At 44.5% G+C, this 25067-nt stretch overlaps 1 protein-coding gene across 4 annotated transcripts; it reads left to right on the top strand.

Annotated features, from left to right (window-relative positions):
- Nucleotides 1-73: 73 nt before the first annotated feature.
- ABHD17B (abhydrolase domain containing 17B, depalmitoylase) lies at nucleotides 74-25067 on the top strand. 4 transcript variants are annotated; one of them, XM_075931708.1, is made up of 5 exons: nucleotides 74-436; nucleotides 11992-12105; nucleotides 14316-14785; nucleotides 22347-22526; nucleotides 23588-25067. In XM_075931708.1, exons 3-5 carry the CDS (start codon nucleotides 14319-14321, stop codon nucleotides 23805-23807), a joined length of 867 nt encoding a protein of 288 aa, XP_075787823.1. In that variant the 5' UTR covers nucleotides 74-436; nucleotides 11992-12105; nucleotides 14316-14318; the 3' UTR covers nucleotides 23808-25067. The 4 variants fall into 4 exon arrangements, with proteins under 4 accessions (XP_075787823.1, XP_075787824.1, XP_075787822.1 ...); XM_075931707.1 differs by having other exon boundaries at nucleotides 75-436; nucleotides 14311-14785; XM_075931709.1 differs by lacking the exon at nucleotides 11992-12105.

The raw sequence follows: 25067 nt of genomic DNA, 5'->3' as shown, positions 1-25067 counted from the left end.
GGGATTTGCTCTTCTTTCGCTATCTCGCGCTTCCCCATTGGCCCTAGCCGGGCCGCAACGCCATTGGTGGGTTGAGGCCGGCCTCTGGTCAATGGGAGCCGGTCCCCGCCCTGCCACCCTTTGGCTGCGAACCGCCCTTTGCCCGAATTGATTCAGCCCAGTCGAGTCGTTTCGGGAGGCGGGGACGGAGTCCGGCGAGGGCCGCGCAGAAGCCTGGCTGCTGGCTTGGCCCTCGCCCTGTTCGTGTCCCGCCGGGGCTGCCAGCCACTCGGGCTCCGCGCGCCGCTGCAGGCCGCCGCGCTCTCTCGGCCGTTACTCAGCAAGTCCCCGGCGTTCGGACGGCGGCGGTTGGGGCGGGGGAGGCGCTGACGGGGCTGCAGCCCCAGGAGGGAGCCGGACGCGACCACGCTACGGAACCAGCCTGAGACCGAGACAGGTGCGAGCTCCCCCCCCCCCTCCTCATTGGTCGCGCCCGCAGTGCGGGGCCCGGGTTCCTGTTCGGAGCGGGGCCCGGAGGCTCCGGTCAGTGTCCGCAGCGGCGTAGGGTGGCTGGGCGGCCTGTGAGTGGGGCAGCGGGGTCACCGCCGGGGCGCAGCCGAGGTGCTGGACCGTCAAGTGAAGCGAGTTGGGGGGGGAGGAGGCCCGGTGAATGGGACCCCGGGGGGGTGTAGGGGCAGAGTAAGTGCGGGGCTGGGGCCAGACGTCGCAGCGCCTGTGCGCCCCCAAGGGTCTAGACTGCAGGGTTTTTTCGAAAAAACTTCCCCTGCGTCTAGACTGCCGCCGTGGGCTTTCGGAAGTAAATCGACAGAATGCGGCGGTTTGTGGTAAACCTCATTTTACGAGGAAGAATGCCTGGTTGGTTTTTTTTTTTTTTTGAAAGTGCCCTTTTGAAAAAAGGGGCTATGTAATGCAAAGAGGGCTTTACATCCAGACTGCCTGGGCGTGCTCTTTCGAAAAAGCGGCTCGCTTTTTTGAAAGAAGTGGTTGCAGTCTAGACACTCTCTTTTGAAAGAGGCTTGTAGTCTAGACATACCCTAGGTGCCCTCACATTCCCTGTCACAGGCTCTTGTCTCTTCCCTGTGCCCCCACCCTACCCCCCTGGCAGATGTGAGCCAATCCAGAGGGGCCCAGCCTCTCTCTTTCTTCTCCTTGGGCAGGGGGACCAATTGACTCCACCCCCTGGTGTGAGAGGCAGGTCCTATGCTTATGCGGAAAGATACTAAATCAATATTTGAAACGCAGCTGCTGCTTATCTCATATGCTGGTTGGATGGGTGGGGGATGAAATGTAGCCAGCATTGGGGGGGGGGGGGGGATATTTCTATGTGTATGTGTTGGAGATGTTACTACCATATTTCTAAGTAAATTGATCTATGAAACCTGCCGCTCTTGAGTGGAGAGGAGTCAAGTACTTTGTATTTAAAACCCATGGATTGGGAGAATAACCATAAAATGCATGCCCGATACTTGTCATAGGTTCGTGTGTGTTTATATTTGATCAGGTTTTAGATTTATTTTTCTGTGGAAGAGAAAGAATGAACAGAATTGTGGCTAACATTTTTCAGATACTTTCCCAATGGTATTTAAACATATTCATTTGGGCCCTGGATTGTAAATATAACTGTTAAAACCAAATATAATCATTTAAAACTGATTTGCAGTTTTAAATTTTAATTTTTTCTTTATTATTCATGCTTTAAATGGTGTAATGAGGTACCAGTTTCAGGCACTGAGACACCAACAATGCAGTACTTCAGTGGTTGTCAATGTTCAGATTGTTCTAAGCAGAAGAGTACTACAATGTAGTGTCTTGCTTACAGAACGCAAACATTATGTAATCTGACTTAATTCCACATTTGTGTATATGTGAGATCTTTTGGAACTGTTTTTCTATTTGTTTTCACTGTCTGTTGTTTTTCTCTGATGCTCTCTCTTCCTCTGTCCCCCCAGCCCAATAGACCACTAGAGCTGTTTAAAACATGAGCTATCCAGCAAAAGTATCTGCTACAATTAAGGAATTCTTTTAGGAAGTCAATGCAAGATACACTTTTTTAGCATTAATGAGTATGGTAAAACTATACAGCCATAAGAATGACCATAATGGGTCAAACCAAAGGTCCATCCGGGCCGCTATACTGTTTTCTGACAGGCCTCAATCCCAGATGCTTCAGAGGAAAATGAACAAAACAGGGCAGTTATTGAGTGATCAATCCCAGTTTCTGACAGTCACAGATTTAGGGTCATGAAGAGCGTGTGGCTGTCTCTCTTACCACCTTGGCTCATAGCTGTTAGTGAACCTGTCCTCCATGAATTTACCTAATTCTGTTTCAAGCCCTGTTCGTTTTATCCTTCACAGTATTCCCTGGCAATGAGTTCTATACATTCACTGTATGTTGTGTGAAGAAATACTTTTTGTATTAATTTTGAAGAAGTTGCGTATTAATTTATTTGAACCCAGTTCTTGTGGTATGAGAAGAGCTCTGTAACACTTTCTTATACACTTTATGCCATATATAATTTGATAGCCCTAAATCATATCCACGCCTTTGTCATTTTTTTCTAAATTGATATCTTTTAAATCTCCTCTCGTGGAGTTTCCTAGGTTCCATATTTTAGTCTTGTTTGTTGCTCTTCCTGTATCTTTTCCATTTCTAATGTATCCTTTTTGAATTGAGGCAACCAGAATCATATATAGTATTCAAGGTATGGTCGTACCATGGATTTAAATAGCAATACTCTGATATATTCAGTCTTGTCTATCCCTTTCTTAATGGTTCTGAACACTAAGGTTCATTATCCATCTGCTTGTTGATTGCCTCAAAGCATTCTAATTTGTGAGGCATTGTTTCTGTTCACAAAAGTTGACGACTCTTCCCCTCCCCCCCCCCCATGTCACATTCATATATGTGTGTGATCATTCTGTTCCTTACTACAGTTTCAACCAGTTTGCCTGGTACTGAAGTTAGGCTCCCTGATATGATATTGCCTGGTTCACTTCTGGAGCCTTTAAAAAAAAAAAAAAATCAGAAGCTTTTAAACCAGGGCTTATCAACTTTGGAAGCCCCGGGAGCCGCAATGATACTCACAGCACATGCCAAGGACCGCAGCTTAAGTGTGGTTGCATACACATGCAAATATATATGCAAATAGCTACTTTCACTCTGATGGGCATGAATACAAAGATTAAGGCAAGACTATGCATCACACAGGCCCCATTTAAGTCTGTTCTGCTGGTATTAATAAAATGCAACATTTACCTGATTTTTCACCCATATGACAGCACTTTTAATTAGCAATGACAGTATGGGAATTTAACTACTAAAACTCAAATCAACAGAAGACCATTATATTGACTACTTTTTTGTTTTGGTTCCCACGTGCAGGCTGTGTTGAGTCCTGCGTAAACCCAAACCACACCATGGGCTGCATGTTGAATTCAGGCAACCCCCAACTTATGACAACCCAATTTATGACCCCCCCGCATTTACAACTGACCTGCTCCAGCGTCTTAAGCCCACCTGCTCCAAGCTGGCTGTGGGAGCAGCACATACGGTGTCGCTTCTACCCGGCACAGCTGGGAACTACAACTCCAAGGAGGCAAAGCAGACCTGGAATGGAACCCCCATTTATATCATTGCACCTATGGGAAATAAGGGTTCAACTTACGACGGTTCCACTGACAACAGTTCTCCAGGAACCAATTAGGTTGTAAGTTTGAGGGTCACCTGTAGCCCTGCTTTAAACAGTAGAGGTGCATGCCTGCAGGGCTGCAGAGATCAAAACACTGAGGAAAGCAATTAGGGCAGGGATTGTGAGATACTGGCGGAAGCCAGTTCTGTCATCAAAATAAACAGCAGTGTCCAGCTACAGTGGCTCTTTGTTGATGATAAAGGGAGAGCAAAAGAAAAAAGGTCTCTCCCTAGGGATGGAAGTTTTTTGTTGTCAAAACAGAGCATTTTTCCCATATGAGGCATGTACCTTCTCACTGTTTTGTTGCAAAAAGGCAATTTTTGTGGTTAAAACTTGGTAGTGTAGACATACCGTTAGGCTTTGTCTACACTGGCAATTGAGAGAGAGAAAGCTATTGTCCTTTACAGGTTCTTCCCCACCCCAGCAACAAAAGCTTTGCCATGGCAAGTGCTAATATAAAGAGTGCTTGGTGAGTGGGAGTGTTCTCCTGTCCAAGGAGTGTACTTTTTTTTGCAGACATGCCAACAAACCTAGGGACTAGTGGACTATCCGATAATCAAATGTTTATCAGATAGTGGACCAGTCTCTTTTCTTCCCCTTCCTTTCCTCCCCCTCGCCCCCCACCCCCTTTTTGCTGCCTCTATCAAGTCCCCAGCTGACCCCGGGCTTCAGCATTTTTGCCTTTGAAATGTAGCAACAGACCTAGGGCTGTTGCTACACTTCAAAGGCGGAGGCGTCCTATCGACTAATCGTATAGTTGATGCAAAAATGCATCGACTATTCGATTAGTCAGTTACCCAATACTTAACATCCTTAAACAAATCGAGTTTATACTACCTGACTTAGACACACACACACTGTATAGTGTAGACAAAGCATTAAGGCATGTCTATACTGGCAAGTTTTGTTGTAAAAAAAAAAAAAAAAAAAAAAACCTTTTGGGAGACAAAACTCCAATGGCATTCACACTGCAATGTGGCAGAAGTCGTGGAAAATGTCCAGTTTCTACGACAAAGCGTCCACCTCCACGAGGGACTTTTTTCTTTCCCCCACCCTTTACTGTTGATAATCATGCAGCATGTATTGCAGTGGGTGTGGGGTGTGTGTGGTTTTGTTGTTATTTTTGCCTTTATTAAACTCTAGGATGTTTCCTACGATGCCCAGGTAGGCACTCTGGGCAGCACTTTGAACTCTGCTGCCCTGGAGCTGGGGAAACAGAAATCTGCCCCTTCTCTTGAAAGCCCTGGGAAATTGGAATTCCATGGAGTGCTTTCATGGCGTCTTCTTAGCTGATCATGGCTATCCCTCCAAACACTCTTGCTTGGACCACCATGGGTTTTATGGAACTTCTCAGTGTGTGGGGAGAAGAATCTGTACAGTCTCAGATTCAACTCACCTGTAGGAACTGGGACACTAACAGGGTGCAATTCACTGCTGGACACTCGGAATTAGCTCAAGTCAGCCCTGGAGCATTCTCTCCTCTCCCCTCCCCCCGGGCCAGTGTCTCACCTGCTTCACATGTTTCTGTTCTTCACCTTGTATCAGGACCCATGTTTCTCCCAGACTGCGGAGCCCTTCCCACAAGGTACCGCCCTGCAACAGTGCCCCATGCTGTGGGGTCCTCCCCCTCAGGGAACCCCTAACACCTATACTCACTTTGGCTAGTCATCTAGCTCCTGCCCCAGGGGCAAACTGGATTAAACTTTTCTTATACCAATGCGGGGCAGGTGCCCCCATCACAACTATGTACAGCCACATTTCTCTATCCTTGTGTGAGAGAGGGTATGATTGGGACACACTGCGGTGCAGAACAAAGAGGCAATCATACTCACAAAACTAGGAAGGCAAACTGTCATTCTGGTGCTGCACCGAAGACATGCTGTTTTTTGTAAGCAGCTGGATGCAATCCTGGGAGGCAATCCCACCTCCACAGCCAGTAATCCTGTGGGTACTTCTGAATGCATGGGGTCAGCAGGAGGAGGATTTAATCCAGATGATGAAATTATTAATGAAGAGGTAGAGCTGGACGAGGCTGTGGGGCTCACAGCAGGGTCTCCTGGTGTGGCAAGCAGTCAGGAACTGTTACTATTCCCTTCGGATCTTGAGGAATCTCAGCAGCAGCTTGACGGGGGCAGGAAGCAAGGGAAGAGACTCAGGGTAAGTCGCTCTGGCTTGGGAAGTGCAGCGGGGGAGGATACAGTTGGATGTAGGTCACAGAAAAGTGGGCGGTTGGCTGTGTATCTGTGAGCTGACATTGATCCTTAGGTGTGTGACCCTGATTTGCAGTGATCAATAAAGGCAAACTTTTGTAATGGTACAGTGATTTTATTTTCTGTTCTACAACCCATAGTAATCACTCAGGCCTCAGGTACAGGCTGATGTATCCTTTTCCTTCACTGGAATGCTTTACTTAGGATGAGGAATGGAATGCATCAGGAAAGCAACCCCAAGAGAGACATTTCAGCAGCCCTCATGGTCAAAGTGATTTTTCAAAGCCTGCCTATTAATATCAGGGAAGATTTGAGGAACCAATTTGACAATCTTCCCTGATATAGGCAGGCTTTGAAAAATCACTTTGACCATGAGGGCTGCTGAAATGTCTCTCTTGGGGTTGCTTCTGTGCTGCATCCTGTTCCTCATGTCTGGCTGCTATGCTTCACTGCTTCACAAATGAGCAAACGTTTCACCCTTACTTTTATACACCTTATGCAAATAGCATGCGACTATAACAGACCTGGGCAAAATACAACCCACAGGCCTCATCCAGCCTGCCAAGCCACCAGATCCAGCCCAGGGATGCTGTGGGGAGCCCAAGGCAGGTGCTGTGGTTGTTTTGCTCACCCACATGCTGTTGAGAAAAACGGTTTGCTGGGCCTGTTTCTCTTTTTAAAAACTGTGAATCTGGAGGGGAGGGGGAAAGGCTTCAGGAGCTGCCCTTGTCCCCACCACAATCCCATGGGAGCTGCCTGTTTGACTAACTGGAAACACACAACACCATGCCCCTTTCCTCTCCTCCCATCCCCCAGCTTGTAGTTATTCACAAACTCACATGGCCCTGCAGCCAGTGCCTAGCTGCCTGCCTGAGAAGCGGCTGGCTGGGAGTCACCCAGGTCTGTCTCCTGGCCATAGCCTGCCTCTGGCACCTCCAGCCCCTGCCTTCCCAAACCCTCTTGCACTCTTACTGCATATACCCAAATTCTCAGCCTCCTCCTGCACCCTTATTCCTTCCCAGATCCAGCCCCCCAATCTCCTGTTTCAGGTCACAACCATCTCCTTCTCTAGATCACATCCTAAACTCCTGCACCTTAGTCTAGTGCCCTAGGTCTCCTTCATCCAAACTCTCTCCCAGACACCATTCTCCTTCCTGTACCCCAGTCCCTTACCCCAAGCACCCTTCTATGCCCAACCTCCATCCCAGACCCCACACTTCCCCCATAATATCATGGAAGTGTGCGACCCTTGACCACTTTCCAAAACCTTGGAGTGGCTCCAAAACCTTGGAGTGGCTCCTCATCAAAAATTATTGCCCACCCTTGGGCTATAACCATGGGGATATGATCCTCCATAAGGTCTGGCTGTAGAGAGACCTCCATCTCCCTTTCAACCTACCTAAAGAACATTCTATTACCATACAGCATCTGCTTAGGCTGTTGTTGAACTGCTCCTTGCTGCTGTTCAGGTGCCCCATGTAACGTTTCATGAACCAAGGCTGTAAGTGAAGAGCTGAATCATTCGACTATGGGCATTTCCACATTCTGCCTCCCTCCTATATCCCATAATCTTGTGGTCTGCAAAGAAAGTTCCTGCCTGCCACTCTTCGTGAAGATGTGTGTGTCAGAAGCTTTCCAGACCACCCTGCATTTATATCTCTGAAATGCCCACAGTGATCCATGAGAGCCTGAAGCACCTTTGAGAAGTGTCCCTTTCTGTTGCTGACCTCTGTGGCAAAGTGAACTGGTGCTACAATTGGAATGCATGCCATTGATAGCCTCACCACAGTTAGGAACTCCCATCTCTGCAAAGCCAGCCACTTTGTCATCCATGTTTTCCAGAGTCACAGTCCTCTGCTGCAGAATGTGATTTATTGCCCTGTACACTTACAGAAGTTAACAGTAGAATTCCCCACTCAAAACTGATTTGTAACAAACCAGTAGCAATCAGGAGTTGCCAGCTTCCACGCAATTACCACACTCTGCTGAGAGGGCAGTTCTCATTCGGGCATCCTTGAGCCACAGTTCGGGGGGCCAGCTCAGCACACAGCCCGAAGAAGGTTGTTTTAAAGTTCTCTAGCCACTGGTCTTCATCCCACACCTGCATGACAGTGTGATCCCATCCTGACTTCTAGTTACCATAGCCCAAAAGCAAGAGTCTACCCTGCACAAGTGCTCTGTGCCAGCAAAATGCAGTGTCTGGTTGTTGCTGTCCATGTCACTCAGTGCTTTGCTTGCAACTTTTTCCTCTGTCAGTAACTTCTGTAATAACTCGGCTATATTGTGTGATGACCTCATGACGCTGAACACCACACAGAGGAGAAATGTGGGTGTAACGGGTCCCTTCCCCCCCTCCCCCCCCATGCTTAATGAAATAGATTTAGGAATAACAATATGCATAGCTCAAAGACTCTTTGGACAAATTATCTCATTAACTTATCAATTTTACTGACTCTGCTGGATCTGTATATATTATTTTGGTGTATGTAGAGTTAGGAACATGGAATGGTTTATGGTTTTAAATGTGCAAATAAAAGCCATCAAGGTGATTCCTGATAGTTTCTTAGGGCGGGGGGGGGGCAGTGTCGGCAGCCAGTGCACTCCCAACCCCAATCCCGGGCAGACCCCTGCTGCTTCTGTATCAGAGGCAGCAGCACCACGTGGTGGGCAGAGCCAGTCCACGGAGGGAGCCAGTTTAAAAACCAGCTCCCCTTATAGACTGGCTACCTGCTACCCTGTGCTGCTGCCTCTATCTCAGTGTGGGGTGGCAGCAGCCAGTGTTGGTAGTCTGAGCTCCCCTGAAACAAACTGCTCCACAGCCCAGGCTCACCACGGACAGAAGCTACTCTGAGAGATGGAGCAGCCTCTGTCCACGGGGAACTTGGACCTGCTGCGGACAGAGGCTGCTTCATGGCAGCCTCCCCGTGTGCATCCTCTGCGCTGCTACCTCTGATAAAAGCTGGCTCTGCAGTGCCTAAACCGGCTTCTCCTAGCACCGACTCCTGTCTACCCCCAGCCCCATAGGAGGCAGCAAGGGTGGGAACAGGCAGGTCTGCAGATCTGGCATGCAAAGGGAACCTGCTTGAAAGCCAGCTCCTGCACGTATCGTCTCCAGGCTGCCCCTATCCCTCCACACTGCTGCCTTTCTATCAGAGGCAGCAAAGCAAGGAAGGAGCGTATCCGGTGCTCGTGGGGGCCTACTCTTAAGCCAGCACCTCATGGGCACCAGCTCCTTCTCCCTCCAACCCCTGCTCCCTCTAATACAGAGGCGGTGGGGGGAAAAGGGGAGAGAGAGCCTTCTTTTCAGGCAATTTAAGATGCAACTTTTTTGAGTGTTTGGTCTTTGGCTGGCATGTCACTCCCAAGAGAATAAACCAGAGACCCCAGGGAACTTTCCTGGCTTGGAGGCTTAGCTGGGGGAAGGACAGTTTTAGGGTAAGTTTGTAATAAGGTTAGAACTAGCTATTTGGATTTTTGTTTTTAAATTGGTTATTCGTTTCTCTCTGCGTGTTTTCACTTGCAGCCACTTAAATCCTACTGTTTTTCTTAATAAAATCACTTATTTACTATTAAGCCCAGTGTAAGTTATTCTTATTTGGGGTGCAGTCAGTGTGTAAATCCTTTCATTGTCAAAGGGGGCTTACCTGAATAATTTATTTGGGGTTCTGATCCCATTTGGGGAGTGGTTTTCCTGGAAGCTGGGCCCCAAACTGCATTTTCCTCAGACCTGAACAGTGTCAGTTTCTATACAGTAATTCCTCATTTAACACGGTAGGTACGTTTCAGAAAATGATCGTGCTAAGTGAAAACGTGTTATGCGGGGGCAGTTTTCCAATTGATAATATGGAAAAGGTGGGGGCTGTGTTTCGAGCGCACGTGCGCTCGCAGCTCCAGCCTGCACTTGTTAGCACCTGGGACTTAGGGGGCTGGGTTATAGCAGGGAGGGGAGGTGTTGGAAGGGAAGGACGGGAGGGGGCTTGCAGCTGGATTTCCCCAGCTGGCTGGTCACCGGCAGCTGCGTGGGGCTTCCTCTGCCTCCTTACAAAGCGGCAGAGGTTTGCTGCTTGCTGCGCAGTTCCCCACTGACCCCCTCTGGCCAGATGCCTTGCATCCGGCCAGACGGGGTCACCAGGGAACGGCGCTGAGAGCGGCAAACCTCTGCTGTTTTGCAGGAAGGCAGGGGAAGCCTCGCACAGCTGCTGGCCACCGGCTGGCCCTAAGGGAAATCGTATTCTAGCGGAGACGGGGCCGTGTTGTTTGAAAAATGTTCCCTACCAAAAATGTTCCCTACCAAAAAAAAATATCGTGCTATCGCGAAAACATGGTAAGCAGGCATGTGCTAAGTGAGGAATTACTGTATTTGTCCTCCGGGGGGGGCGGTGATATCAGCTCTGTGCTTTGGCAGGGGATAGCAGGAGCCCTGGCCCAGCAGGACAGAGTGGTGAGAAGCCTCAGAGAACCAAGAGGCAAGTGTCAGCGGCTGTGTCAGCACTTCAGGAAGCACCCCCAAGGGGTCTTCTGTGACCACACCCTGTCACAGCAGGATCAATGGATTTCTTACAGCAAATGGGATGCATGCCCATAGCGCAGTCCTTAGGCTGTCAGCAAGGGAGCTAAAAATGTGACCATGATCTCTTGAATGATGGAGCCAGTTTATTTAACACACTTTGGCAACTTTTTTTTTTTTTTACACTGTCTGGATGTCAACATTAATTGCCAAAACTTTGCAGTGTAGACATGCTTAATCCAGGTTTTAGGGAAGGAGATAGTGGATGTGCTACTTTTTATGGATTTGAAAGGGGAAATATTGCCCACGTAAAGTTTGAGGCTTAGAAAACGTTAATTTTAAAAAGCAGGCTATTAATGCTTTTTAAACTGCCCAGTAAAGATGGGGATGGGCAAATTGATTTTTGATCTATGATTTTTGAGTCTCTACTGGTGCAATAATGCAAGCATGAACACTGAAGCTTTAAACTATACTGCAGAATTTTTGCTTTGTAAAAAGGTAGACCTAAACCTTATATCTCATTTTTAAATGTACTTAGTTACTTATTATTCTGAATTTTGAATACGTAGCCTAGAAATGGAAATGCTGACACTGCAAATCTATTTGTACCTTCTTGAGCTTCCCTATGCTCTACATCAGGCCTGGGCAAAATATGGCACGCTGGCCAGATTCGACCCACCAAGCCACAGGATCTATCCCAAGAAAGCAACAGGGAGCCCCAGGCAGGCTCACTGCTTGTCTTGAAGCCCCGCGTGCCATGCAGAGGTGCGGCTGCTGGGCTTCCTTTCTATTTCAAAACTGGAGGGGAAGGGGCAAGTTTCAGGAACTGCCCTGCTGCCAGCCAGTGGGAGCTGCCTGTTTGAATAACAGGCAGCCAAGAAGAATCACACCCCCTCTCCTCGGCTCACTTATTCATTGAAGTGTACATGTCCATGCAAGCAGGCAGGCAGACAGGCTGGTTTGCGTGCTGGCTAGTAAGTCTCCTAGCCACAACCTGCCTCTGGCACCCTAGCCCTTCCCTGCCCCAACCCTGTGGCCCCCTCTTGCACCCATACGCACTCCCAGATCTCTCACCCCAAACTCCTGCCCCAGATCACAATCCATTTCTACCCTAGGTCACATCCCAAACCCTGTACGCCAGGTGCTTGCCCTAGGTCACAGCCACCTCCTTCACCGAAACTCCCTCCCAGAGTTCAGTCTCCCTCCTGAACCCCAGTCCCTTCTCCCAAGTGCCCCTCTGCACCCAACCTTCATCCCAAACCCTGCATCTCCTCCATTAATATCATGGAAGAGTGCGGCCTTCAACCCCTTTAAAATCTTGGAGTCCCCCCACCCCCAAAATTATTGCCCACCCCTGTTCTACATCTTAACTTGCCTGCAACAAGTACAGCACTACTCCTGCACATAGTATCCATTATTACTCGTGGTGCAGAATTCCCCCAGTGTACAAGCGCTGAATTAATGTCCCACAGGTTGGGGGGGGGGGTTGTTTTTTGTTTTTAAGCTCCCACAGAATAATTGATTCTGATTGTGAGGTGAGTAAGCACAGAGGGATCATATTGCAATTACATCTTTTGTCTACCAGGGACTGATATGGTTCCAGAAGAGAGGGCAGCGGGCTCATGAGCCGGAGCAGCCAGCTGCAGAGAGGAAGGGGGCAGAGGCTGCTTTTCTCACAGCGGCCTGCCTGCAGGGACAGGTGAGGAAACATGGGATGTTGGAGGGATGGACAGATGGGGGGGCCATGGGAAAGGGAGGGGACACAGACTAGGATTCAGAAGTGCTAGTGGGGGAACATACTGGGGCAGAGTAGATGAGTTAGTGGGGTAACATTGAGCCAGGGGCTGAGAGTTGAGCTTCAGGTCCACATGGGGATTGAGAAGAATGGGAATGCAGGGAGGTAAGAGGGTGTGACTGAGTGGGTGGCACAGAATCACATGGGATGCTATGCCTGACTGAATTTGGAGAAGGAGTGCAGAAACATTTGGGAATGGAGACAGATGTGTATGACCGAATGGGATAGGCTGGGGGTTAACCAGTTTCAGCGTGGGGGCATCTTCCCAACATACAATCCCTTCCTGCCCCACACCTTCCTTCCAAACCTCTCTTCCCATCAAAACCCTGCTTCATACTTCACACATCAAACAACCTTCCAAATCCACTGCCAGGCTCCTTCCCAGCAATTACTTCCCCCTCTCTCCGCTCCTCCCTTACTCCTGACTCCCCCAAGTGGTTGCACTGCTTCTGAAGGATGTGGGAAGTATGTTTCTGTATTGTACTTCAATTATTACTTGATGTTCAGTATCAATGTGCCTAGTAATGAATGTATTTGTTTAAAAAATTGCCTGGATCTATCTTTTTGCCTGTATTGTTAAAGACATACGTTGACAGGTATTTTAAAATAAATTAGCAAAATAACTGAAACTGGTGTTAAATTTGTTTTGAATAAAATTTTGCACAACTTTAAAATATTTAGAGCAGAATTCACCCAGGAATACAACAAAGCTATTGGACAATGATAGTGTTGTCCCTAACATGCTCTGAAGTCAACTGTATGTACTACCTGCGGAAAAGGGTATCTCCTTGGACACATTTTGTGGTAGCATGCATTAGTAAATATTTGAATACTCAGATCCCGGATGTGGGTACCTAGTTAGAATACTGGATTCAACCACAATTACAATGGTCACACCTAAAGTTTTACAAAGTGGGGGTGAAGGATATGATGTTTTACTGACAAGCCATGTGGGAGTGAAAAATACATATGTGTAAACAGTGAGAGTAACAGCTGAAATAATTTTAGGCTGCAAAACATTATATTTAGAAGTACATTTGGGCATTGCTGAAAGGTTACGCAAATATTTGAGACAGCAATGGGAACAGTGGGTATCAGGATTATTGGTTTCTATTCCTCTTTCTGTCACTAAATTGTAGTCTAGTTACAAATAACATTAGCAAACTGTAACTGCCCCTGTCTGGGTCATCTGAGGGATTTGAATGAAAGATCTTTGAGGTTGGTTTGTTTTGAAAGGTGTTTCTCTCTTGAGCTAAAGAACCAAATATCTTAGCGTGGAAGTAGCAAAGTAGATGAGACTTGGGTTCTGTTATTAGCTCTGTTGGAAGTGACTACATGTAAACATTGTCACTTTTATTTGTAAAATTGGTGACTGACAATTATCACACTAAAAGGTATGAAACCTTTGCTGCTAATACTTTTTTTTTTGTAAAGGGCACAAATTAATGGCAATTAGTGGAAGAACTGGGTCTTAACTCTCGTGTTGCAGTTTAATTGTAACTTTGCTAAGCTGTATGGGGAGCCTCTCGCTGGTTTTATATCCTTAAAATAGTCTGAAGGCTTGAGCTCTTCACATCATGAGATTCCCTGCACTAGGAGCCAAAATCATGTTACTCACAATAAGTTTGAAATGGTTGACAACACAGTAGCTATTCTTGACTAATTGAGATCCTTATTCCTTTAGTGCATTCGAAACATACTGTTTAATATTGTTGGCTTTTCAGTGATGATCATTTTAACTAAAACATGTTGAAAGCAGCAGTATCATGCTTTCTGAGCCAAAATAGATCATGCTAATAGTTGATTTCTTGTCCGAAGAAATATAATCATTCTTTTAATGGTTAACATATTATTACACAGATATTTTTCTCTGATTTTCAAATTTAACTTTTAATGATCTAAAATTTATATTTTAAAATTTTTTAAGATGTTAAACATTGTTGTAAACATTGTTAGTTACAAGTTTATATTTGTTTTATGACAACCATTCTTTAAATTTAAAACTTTCTTCAACATTCTCTAGTGTTCTGTACATACAATGACATAACTATTACTTCATGTTTTTATATGGAATTCTAATTAGAAATATTTTTTTCTTTCCTATTTCAGAACAGAAGATGAATAATCTTTCCTTCAGTGAATTGTGTTGCCTGTTCTGTTGTCCACCATGCCCAGGGAAAATTGCTTCCAAACTGGCATTTTTACCTCCAGATCCCACTTACACGCTGATGTGTGATGAAAGTGGTAGTCGCTGGACTCTACATCTTTCAGAACGAGCAGACTGGCAGTACTCTTCAAGAGAGAAAGATGCCATTGAGTGTTTCATGACTAGAACCAGCAAAGGTAACAGGATTGCCTGTATGTTTGTGCGTTGTTCACCTAACGCCAAATATACTTTGCTCTTCTCACATGGGAATGCTGTTGACCTAGGTCAGATGAGCAGTTTTTACATAGGACTGGGTTCACGGATTAACTGCAACATATTCTCATATGATTATTCTGGATATGGTGCAAGTTCTGGGAAACCGACAGAGAAGAACCTGTATGCTGACATTGATGCCGCTTGGGTTGCTCTTAGGACAAGGTAAGAAGTTAATTGAAAAATGTTCTTCAGTGTGCTTAACAAAGTTTACTTAATCTATGATAGTATGGAGTCTATTCTCATCATAAAATATTCTTTTAGCAGGTCTGAGTGTTGAGACTTTGCCTCAATTTGAGTGAACTGTTTACAAAATTACTGCTATATATCAAATCTATTGTAGGCTCCAGTTTCACAAATTGGGTGAGCTTGCAGAATCCAGGTGTAAATTATGTTAGATGGCTTGATATTCTAGTGCCCAAAGCAGGTGCTTTTGGAGCACTCCACTTAACTAGCATGTGTATCCTGCTTCTACTGGAGGTTTAGTAGTCTAATCTCAGCAAATGTCATCCCACTGCTCCTGAAGTGATACTATATTTGATTTGAGAAAGCTCTCTTCCTTGTAACATTCTTTTTTGGTGTGCTGGTAACCTGCAGCAGATTGCTTTTCCATCTTCACTTCAGACCTGTAGCTTCAGCAACAAGGAACAAGTAGTTTAAGGGACATGTGATGTATCCTGACTTTTGTGGGAAGCCCTGCCACTGAAAGATTGGGAGCACTCTGCCCCTTGGAGTGCAAACAACCTTTTAAAAAAAAAAAAGTTGTAAATTATATCTGTATGCAATAGAGTATTTTAAAAAAGCAAGCATACAGACTGTCTTGCATAGACAGAAGAACAGAATTGTGCATCTAAATTGTAAAGTCAGTTATACTTGAGAAATAGTATGTGATTGTATTAAGCACTGGTCAGCTTTTCTTCTGGGGTTGGTGCTTTTTGCAGTGCTCTCCGAGAGCAAAGCTAGTCCTACATCTAATATAGCTTACTGTAAAACGGGCATCATCTGATGGTGTAGTATCACCATCGTGACTTACAAACTCTTACCTAGCTCCATACAATATTGGGAGCCTCCTCAGGGATTCCAGCAGCCTGGAAGCCCGCAGCTACTATAATGCATTAGGGAGACAAGCAAAAATTACATAAGCAACCTTAATTCTGGCGCATCAACCATTTTGAGTGCCTCATTCTACAATTTGCATCTTATAATATTTTTGATTGAATTAACAAGGACCTACCTCATAGCTATGATTGAGAGACTTCCTTCAAGCTTTTCTCCCCACATCTTGTTAATTTATTAAAACAAAAAAAACCCACCTATTTCCTCCCCCCCCCCCCCCTTTATGGTAGAAGACCTCATTTGACTTGTAGCCAGAGAGGGCAGTTATTTCTATGTGAAATACTGTAAAGAGAGGATTTCTCACAAGAGGAAGTGGGATTCTCCCCCCCTCCAAAGTCTTGTTTTTATACGCATGTTTTGAATATTTTAGTCTTTTATGCATAACCCATTAATCACAACTAATTCACACAACTACATTTACAATGTCAACTTTTATTACATGTGGAATTTAAGACTCTGCGAGTCCGTGAAGGCCTAAGTTAGTAGTACAGTAAAACTCCAATTTTTGGGCATCCATTGGTCTGGCACTCCCTATAATCCGGCACCAACTGGAACCTGGAAGTGCTCCAGTCAGCTGTACAATTGGAGCTGCTTCAGGATGCTTCCCTAAGTCCACTGCTAAAACTGACCAGCTGCGGACTTGTGGAAGCGGCACGGAGCAGAGCAGCTGAGGTGCTGCCGGGTTGGTCCCTCAGCCCTGCCCCTCACCGCCCCGCTTGGCGCCCAGCAGCACCCCAGCTGCTTCCCCAAGGCCACCGCTGCTGAAACTGTTGAGCAGTGGACTTGGGGAAGCTGCAGAGCAGAGCAACTGGGGTGCTGCAGGGTGCTGAGCGGGGCGGGTGGGGGGTGAGGGGCGGCGCTGCGGGACCAACCCGGCAGCACCCCAGCTGCTCTGCCCCGCCCTTTCCCCAAGTTGCCACTGTCGCTGGCGGCTGCGTGGGGCTTCCCCCGCCTCCCTGCAAATTTGGCAGAGGGTTCACCACATGCTGTGCCGTTTCCCGCCAGACCTCCCGCCCCCCCCCCCCCCCCCCCGACCCATCACAGCCCCCCTGTTGGAGTATCTCCTGATACTCTGGCATATCCGATAATCCAGCACCCCCTGGGTCCCAAAGGTGCTGGATTATCAGAAGTCTACTGTATTGTTTATGTAGTGTTCAGTGGCAACTGTAAACAAATGCTAAGCTTATAAATGCAATGCCCAAAGGACCAGGGAAATGGTGTACAATCTAGTCTCAATTTTTCCCCCACCACCCAACTTTCTGAAAAGTTCCTTTCCACCTGAAACCTTTCATGGATAGTCTCCTTTAAAGGAGACCAAGTTCAGGTAACTTGAATAAAGTGTTTTTGAATTGTCACTGAGTAGAATAGTGATTTTATTTTTTTTCCTCCCTGCCCCCCTCCTCCACACACATCCTCAAAGCCCTGCCCTGAGTTGTGCACACGTGCACTGCCAGCCCCCTGTCTCAAAGAATTCAGACATCACTGAGTAAATCTAGTTGAAGATAAATGTGCTTATTTAAGGTCTTAAATATAGGATAGCTTGATTCTTCAGAAATACTGAGCATTTTAGAATTTCCCATTTGTTTCAGCACTTCCAAAAATCAAGCCTCTTGTTCAGGCATTTTAAGTATGGACTTAGGATTTTAATTTAAGACTATTATAGCTTTGAAATTGTGATCTTCCTGTACCAATTCTTCACCAAGTTCACTTGATTGTATATTGCATCATCATTCTTTACTCTTCATTTGTATGCGTTTAGACTGTTATCACTTCACAGCAGGTTTTGTCTCCCTTTCATGTTGACAAAGTGCCCAGTTAGTGGAGCCCCAAACCTGTTTGGTGTCTTTTTGGCACCAGCATAATATAAATATTTTATCATTATACGTTTTGCTTGCTTTTTGGAGTGAGTGGGGAAAAAGCCACACTTCTCGGAACACTGTTTCCAAATTTAAATTAATTTGGGGTTTTCAATCTGCTCATCAGTGGATGTACAGTAAGGAAAAATATGTATTTGCTATTTCAAAATTACAACACTGCAAGTAACTGAAGGTGTCTCTTTTTGGTAAATAGTCAAGTATAGTTATATTTTGGAAAGCCACTTAATTTACTCAAGAAATGCTCTGTTAAGTCCATTATTACTTTTAATCTTAAAAAAATCTTTACTATAGAGCCAACACAGTTAAATGAGTGAATTCTTTCTCTGTTGGTACTGTTAAGTAGCTCTCATGCTGGTCACTAGCTTAATCACAGGGAAAGGAGGAGACTGCTTGATTACCCACTACCTCCATATCAGAAGCAGCAAGCGGGGAGGGGGTAGAAGCTGTTACTGAGGGGAGCCACCTTAAAAGCTGGGTTTCCCCCCCTCCCCCAGCGCCATCTTCGCGGTGCTGCCTCTATCAGAGGCAGTAGCATGGGGGGAGGCAGGAGAGGTTGCCACAAAGCAGCCTCTGTTCGTGGCCAGCACCAGCCGCTGCGAACAGAGGCTGTTCTGTGGGATGTTGGAGTAGTCTGTCTGTGGGGAGCTCAAACCCTCCTCTGGACAGGGGTTGCTTCGTGGCAGCCTTCCTCACCCCGGCTCAATGCCAGCTTCTTCCTTCCTCCTTCTCCCCCCGCTGACTTTGTAAGAGGAGCTGAAGGGTCCACAGAGCTGGCAAGTGCAGGAAGAGTGCTTTAAAGTCAGCTCCCTGCATGTATTGGCTCCCGCCCCTTACCCCCCGCACTGTTGCCGCTTTATCAGAGGCAGCAGAGTGGGAAGATGGAAAGGACAGATGTGGTGCTCATGAGGAGCCAGTTTTTAAGCCAGCTCCCGCTCCTGCTCTTCCCCCACCCTTTGCTGCCATTGACTTCCCTAGGTAGGACAGCTCTCTGATTTTTTTTTAAATTCATTTTTTAATTTCATTTTGTCCATTACTTTGTCTACTCCCTCTGTGCTCCATGCCTGTCTTTTCTTCAGTTAACCCCCCCTTCTTCAGTCTGATGTTCTCTGCCATGCCCTGATGCTTCTTCAGTGAATTCCTGGCAGTTGGACTGTGAATGCATCTCTGGCAGAGGATGGGAGTAGTGCTAATCATTTGCTACTTTCCCCTTTAAAGTTGCCAAGCACCAGTTCATTAATTGCTTTCCTGTGGTCATACTCTCATGGAAGGTGAGAGATGTAGAAGGTAATTGCACTAAATGCCTTTTTGTTAGGGCACCAGAAATCTGGGTTTGGGCTCTTAGTTTGCCTGCATGGCCTTGGACAGGAAACTGAAGTTTTTGAATCAAGACAGATATCTTCCTATAAAAGAAGTTCTAGATTGACCAGAAATAAGGGACTGATAAAAGAACTATGGGATAGTGTAATATGCAGTTTAATCAACTGATTATAATAATCACGTCTGGCCGTAAAAATCTATGAATGAGCAAAGAAAGTCTTATTGCAGTTTTTCTCCTCACAGGTAAATGGGCATCTTCGTGCTCCTAGAATGTGGTGATAGGAATCAGTTGTTGCATCCATATTATAACAAGAGTAGCTGTCTGTCACTCATTTGAGTATTGAGCAACTAACATAAAACAAATAATATGCTCTCTGCTCCAGTGCCCCTGCTGCACGCAGCTTTGCAAAGCTGCAGCAGAGTGAAAAGTAATTAGTTATGCTATGCGGAAGTGAAACTCTCAAAATTAGGTTAGTTTTCTCCTCTGCTTGAGGAAAACTTAGTTTCAGCAGAGGCAGGCACTAACACAGTTTACTGGGGAAGAGAACTTAAAATGGAAATGAGCTCACAGCTACCTCAAAAGAGAGTTGCTGAGACTAGGGATGTAAGTGACTAGCCAATAAGCTAAAGCTTATCAGCTTGTCGACATGCTAGTCGACTAGTCACTCCCCCATCTTTGCTGCCTCTATCAGAAAGGAGGAGCAAGGCAGAGTAGAGGAGGGAATGCTAGGGGGAGCTATCTTAATAGCCGGCTTTCCTCCAGCTCCATGGGAGGGGGCAGTGGCGCGGCAGCAGTGTTCACCTTTGAAATGTACAGGAGTCCCTGCTGGGGCTTTTGCTATATTTCAAAGGCAGAAGTGACACTCTGTGTTCCGCCTTTGACATGTACAACAGCCAGGCCGGCTCTTGCTACATTTCAAAGCTGAAGCGCCCTTATCGACTAATTGAATAGTTAGATTAATCTAATTTTAACATCCCTATTTGAGATGTGGACTCTTATCACAATGGCTAGGAGGCTCTGAGTTGCATGGGAGGAGTGAAATGAATTCTCTGCCTCCCAGCAATTACATAGGATTCAGTGAAAGGGTGATGATATATATTATATATTTGGATAGCTAATAGGCAGGATGGAGCCCCTGAACAAGCAAGCATTCAAACTTTCCCTCCCTTAGCTAATCTGTTACAGTATCCTGTCTCTGGTCAGTTACCTAATACCTCAGAGAGGTGCAATAAACCTCAAGTTGAACAATTATGGAGTAACCAGCCCATACAGAAAGTCAGTTGGTGGTTAGCTTACTACTTGGATGAAATGTGAAGGTTTTATATGCCTTCCAAATGTTAAGATTTTTTTTTTTAAATCCAGTCTAACATAGCTGGATGTTCTTACTATTCATATAAACATCCAGGGGTTTTTTGTTTTGGTTTTTAAATCTACCTAATCTCTTGGCCTTAGTAGTAGCTCAGGAGAATAAATTAACAGACTAATAGTCTGATTTGCATTTGCAAAAATATTTCCTGTCATAAGGTTTTTATAATTTGCTGCTTGTCAGTTTCAGTGAATGTCTCCCTGTTGTTTTAGAACAGCTAAATAGGAGTACCCAGTCCACTTTCTCTTTATCATTCATTATTTATCTCTGTCGTGTCCCTCTCTTATTTGTCAGTTTTCTGAACTGGACAGTTCCATCCAGTATCTGCCTACTCTCCTCATATGAAATATTTCCCATTCTACTGTTTCATCATTTGGCTCTGAATCCTTTTTGTGTATGCTACATACTTTGGAGACTGGGTGCCCAGAGTTGAAAATGTTATTCCATAAAATGGGTTGTACTCTGAATTGAGTAAAGGAGCACTTGGATAGCAGAGCTCTCTTCCCGGGGAGTCGCACAGGCTGATAATGATCTTTGAGAGGCTGGAAAGCCAGTGTGAAAGTTGGAGAGGACTGAGCAGGATCCAGAAACTGTACCCACTTGTGAATTGCAACGCTAGCCCTCTTTTCAAACAGCGGTTCTCAAGTTCCAGTGCTTTGTTCCTTGATCTACCCTGAGAGGTCCACCATAATTTTTCACATGGTTTTGGTCTGGTTAGTAACTGGTAGATTTTTTTTAAGTCCAAATTATAAGACTCTTTTATGGAATTTAAAATTTGGTGGTACAGTTGGTACAGTTCTAATGTGGATGAGCAGAAATGTATTGTTGCCTCTGTATAGGAGGATCTTATTTTAGAGTTGGGTTTTTGGGTTTTTCAAGGTGATACTTAATTAAAATGAAAGTGATTTCAACTTAAGCAACTTTTTAAAATTAAGAGTGGCTGTGTAATATTGAAACTGAGCATCTTTAGCATCCTTTGGCTGGTGCATATGATACTAACAGCTGTTTTGTGGCAACAAGGTTGTGGCAAATATAATAGTGTTTTAATGAAGTACTTCTAGCTTGATATTTGAAAAAAGGGTTGGGAAAGGACTACATAACCATTCAAAAGTAGATTACTTACTAAACCTTTCGAGTCAATATTAAATGCTTGTAATGTTTATAACAAAGGATTGTAGTATCCATAATTATGACAGCAGTGTGACCCTTTTTTGTTGTCACTGGTCTTTGTTAAACATATTTAAGTTCTCGGGGGGGAGAGGGGTGTCCCAAATTTCATATGTCCCTAACTTGTTAAATCTGTTGTAGAGAGTTGCCTTAATTCAAAATACAGGTTGGACCTCCCTGATCTAGCGTCCTTCGGACCTGAGTGGTACCAAACCAGGGAGTTTGCCAGACCAGGGGAAGTCAAAGTTCCTCTCTGGGCTGTGGGGCTCCCTACCCTGCTACTGGCCTCATGCCAAGGCTCCTGGGGTCAGTCTCACCCATTTGGGGCTTCCCAACACCTTCAGGTCTCCCTGCTAGCTTGTGTTCCTTGCCTCTGGGGCTCTCTGGTCCAGGAACATTTCTGGTCCTTTTGGACCATGGATGTTGCCAGACCAGGGAGTCCTGGATTTGGGAGGTTCAACCTTTACCTTGTCATCTTGGAATGCAAAGACGCTTCGGTTTTCTGTTAGCAAACTAATATGCTCGATTCCAGAGTTGTCCTGACTTGATGCATAGTGCTGTTGCATAAATGGATTTATTTTAAAAGGCAGAACAAAAACTTCATATTTCAGTATAGTTCCGTATATAAGAAAAATGTTTGCCAAATACCAAACTCATGATACAAGAGCTTTACTGTCAAAATTCTAAGTTAGATAAAAGTGAAAGAATGAAGTACAGGAAAGAAATAGTACAATGACTATATCTGGTTCTCTTAAGTAATGTTTGTTCCTAATACTTAATTTACATATTTGTGGATTAAAATTTATTATCTGCCTAATTCATAAACCTAATCAGTTTTGTTAAATATTAGTATATACCAGCTTACTATTCTTAATTCTGTAGGTACGGAATCCGCCCTGAAAATGTGATTATATATGGCCAAAGTATAGGAACAGTACCATCTGTGGATCTTGCTGCTCGGTACGAGAGTGCTGCTGTAATTCTTCATTCCCCTTTGACCTCTGGAATGCGAGTAGCCTTTCCTGATACGAAGAAGACGTACTGTTTTGATGCATTCCCAAAGTAAGTAACTACCAACATTCTCAAAATAGGGAACAAAGTAATTTTACAAATTATTTGCAGTTGTCCTTTATGGTAATATTAAAAAAACCATGTAATAGCCTCTAATTACAAAGAGTGAATCAGACATGACTATAGAAATTTACATATACGAAAAAAGAATAACAGTAACTTTTAAAATTAAATATGTTGTTCTTCAAGTGATCCCTGTGGGTTCTCCACTCCTAGTGTCGGGTCCCATCCCGGCACTGTGACCGATTCGCAGCGCTGGGATGGGACCCGACACCAGGAGTGGAGTACCCACGGAGAAACATCTCGAACCGTCGTTACTTCACAGGGTGAGTAACTTCTTCTTCTTTTTATAATGCCTCTGACGGACACTTGTGAATGCTTTATTGGTGTGTCTGTTGTTAAATGATGGGGGTGAGGGGAGAATACAACTGTCCCAAATGTTACCTTCTGTTGATGCTAGAGGGTGGTCCTGGTTTTTGTATTGGTTGGCTCTGAATAAAGTGTCTTTTCTGAGTCTCTTGATCTGACCTGCAAGGACTAGGAGGACAAGTTCTTATCGAGCTGTGCCCTCACTACAGCTACCTATGCTACTGCAACTATTCTGATCTTTATACTTAGCCAGCTTGTTGAGAATTAGAATGAGCATATGTACATAAGTGAAAGAATAGCATCCCTATTTCATAGCTCAGCCATAGGCTGAGGACAGGTCAACACTTAAAAAGTTAAGTTGACCCAGCCATGTTGTTCAGAATTATGAAAAATCCACATCCTTGAGCAACATTCTTAAGCTGACCTAACTCTTACTACAGACAGCATTAGGTTAAAAGAAGAATTCTTCCATCAACCTAGCTGTTGTCTGTCAAGGAGATGGATTAACTACGCAATGGGTGAGCTGCTCCCATTGCTGTAGCAAGTGGCTAATTGAGATGATATAGCTGCAACCAAGCTGTATTACCTGTTTAAGTGTAGACATAGTCAAAGAGTCTTCCTTGACGGTTAAGTGTGTAAAGTTATTGTTCTGTGTTTATATGCGTTTGACTTGTCTCTTGCAGCATTGACAAAATTTCTAAAATAACCTCACCAGTGTTAATAATCCATGGGACTGAAGATGAAGTAATTGACTTTTCACATGGCCTAGCATTATTTGAGCGTTGCCAGAGACCTGTCGAGCCACTGTGGGTAGAAGGAGCAGGCCATAACGATGTGGAGCTTTATGGACAGTACCTTGAACGATTAAAACAGTTTGTATCACAGGAACTCAAGAATTTGTAAAGTACTTCATATATTTACATGCTTTTTCATTTCACTGCAGAACTGCACACTTTAATAAGTACTAACATAAAACCTGAAGGTTCTGTTTTCAAATCATGTCAGTTGCCTTCATAAATGTACAGGTAATGATTTGTGAACATAATTAATGAAGGTTTTAATACCAGTATTATAAACTGGAATAACATGATCATGCAGTTCAGCTTGTGTAGTTCGTATACTATGTGTGTGTTCTTTTTAGATGTACAAAACATCACAAGGAGTACTGTATGAAATTTTAATTATGTAAAATCAGATGCTGTAAAAGTGTTGCCAAATGCTTTAGCATATCAGACAAATTTATAAATATTTTTAAACATCTCAAAATGTACTGTGACTTATTCTGCTGCACAGGTGTACACTAAAATCAGACTAAACAACTGTACTTGTAAAAATATGAATAGCCATGAGATTTAAGCAAATACTGATATATGTAATAAAAACATAAACAGCCACTGGAATTGGCCCAGGCCCTGTTTTATAGGGAGCAAGTCAAAACAAGTAGGGTTCCCCCCCCCTATAATGCATTTATATCTTCTGTCTTGTGCTTAATTTCTTGGAGATGAGGTTTAATTCTGCCTACTCATCTATTCCCTAGCTAAAGGGTATTCTATAAAATGAAGTCACACAATACCACTGTTATAACAAATTTCATTCACATGTTCACTACTGAGATGTAACTAAATATTTTAGTGGTTTCTTTGAAACCAGTGAGGTATTTAGAGCTAGTTTTAAATTTCAGTTCTAGAGAGATGCTATATGGATAGAAAGAATCCTGAAAGTTTGTCTAACTTTGTAACGAACAAATGCAAGCTTACAGTTGTCAGTTCAGGTTTACTTTTGGGTGTTTATTAATGTGCAACCTATTAGGTTTTTATTACTGTATGAGAATTTTACTAATCTGCTCCTGAACAGTGAAGAAAGAGAATGTTGACAATTTTTTGTATTAACTCCTAGTGAAATAAATTTTGTAAGTTGCCTTCCCCTCAACGAGTTTTGCTTGAATAAAACTATGAAAGATAAGGACAAACTTAAAATTATATGTAGCCTAATTTGTAAACATAGTAATATTCTAACAATACACACTGTGCTTCTAATTTTAAGGCCTTATGTAGTTGTTCTGCTTGTTTTTGTGATTGTCCAAGACTACTGTGTAATGTATTATCAAATATTGTGAATGATTTGGTTCAGATGTGTTAACTAACAGTAAATAATATTATGCAA

This window comes from Pelodiscus sinensis, chromosome 6, assembly GCF_049634645.1.
Source record: "Pelodiscus sinensis isolate JC-2024 chromosome 6, ASM4963464v1, whole genome shotgun sequence".
Taxonomy (NCBI): domain Eukaryota; kingdom Metazoa; phylum Chordata; order Testudines; family Trionychidae; genus Pelodiscus; species Pelodiscus sinensis.
Note: the sequence above shows the minus strand (reverse complement) of the source record. Positions and strands in the feature narration are given on the sequence as shown.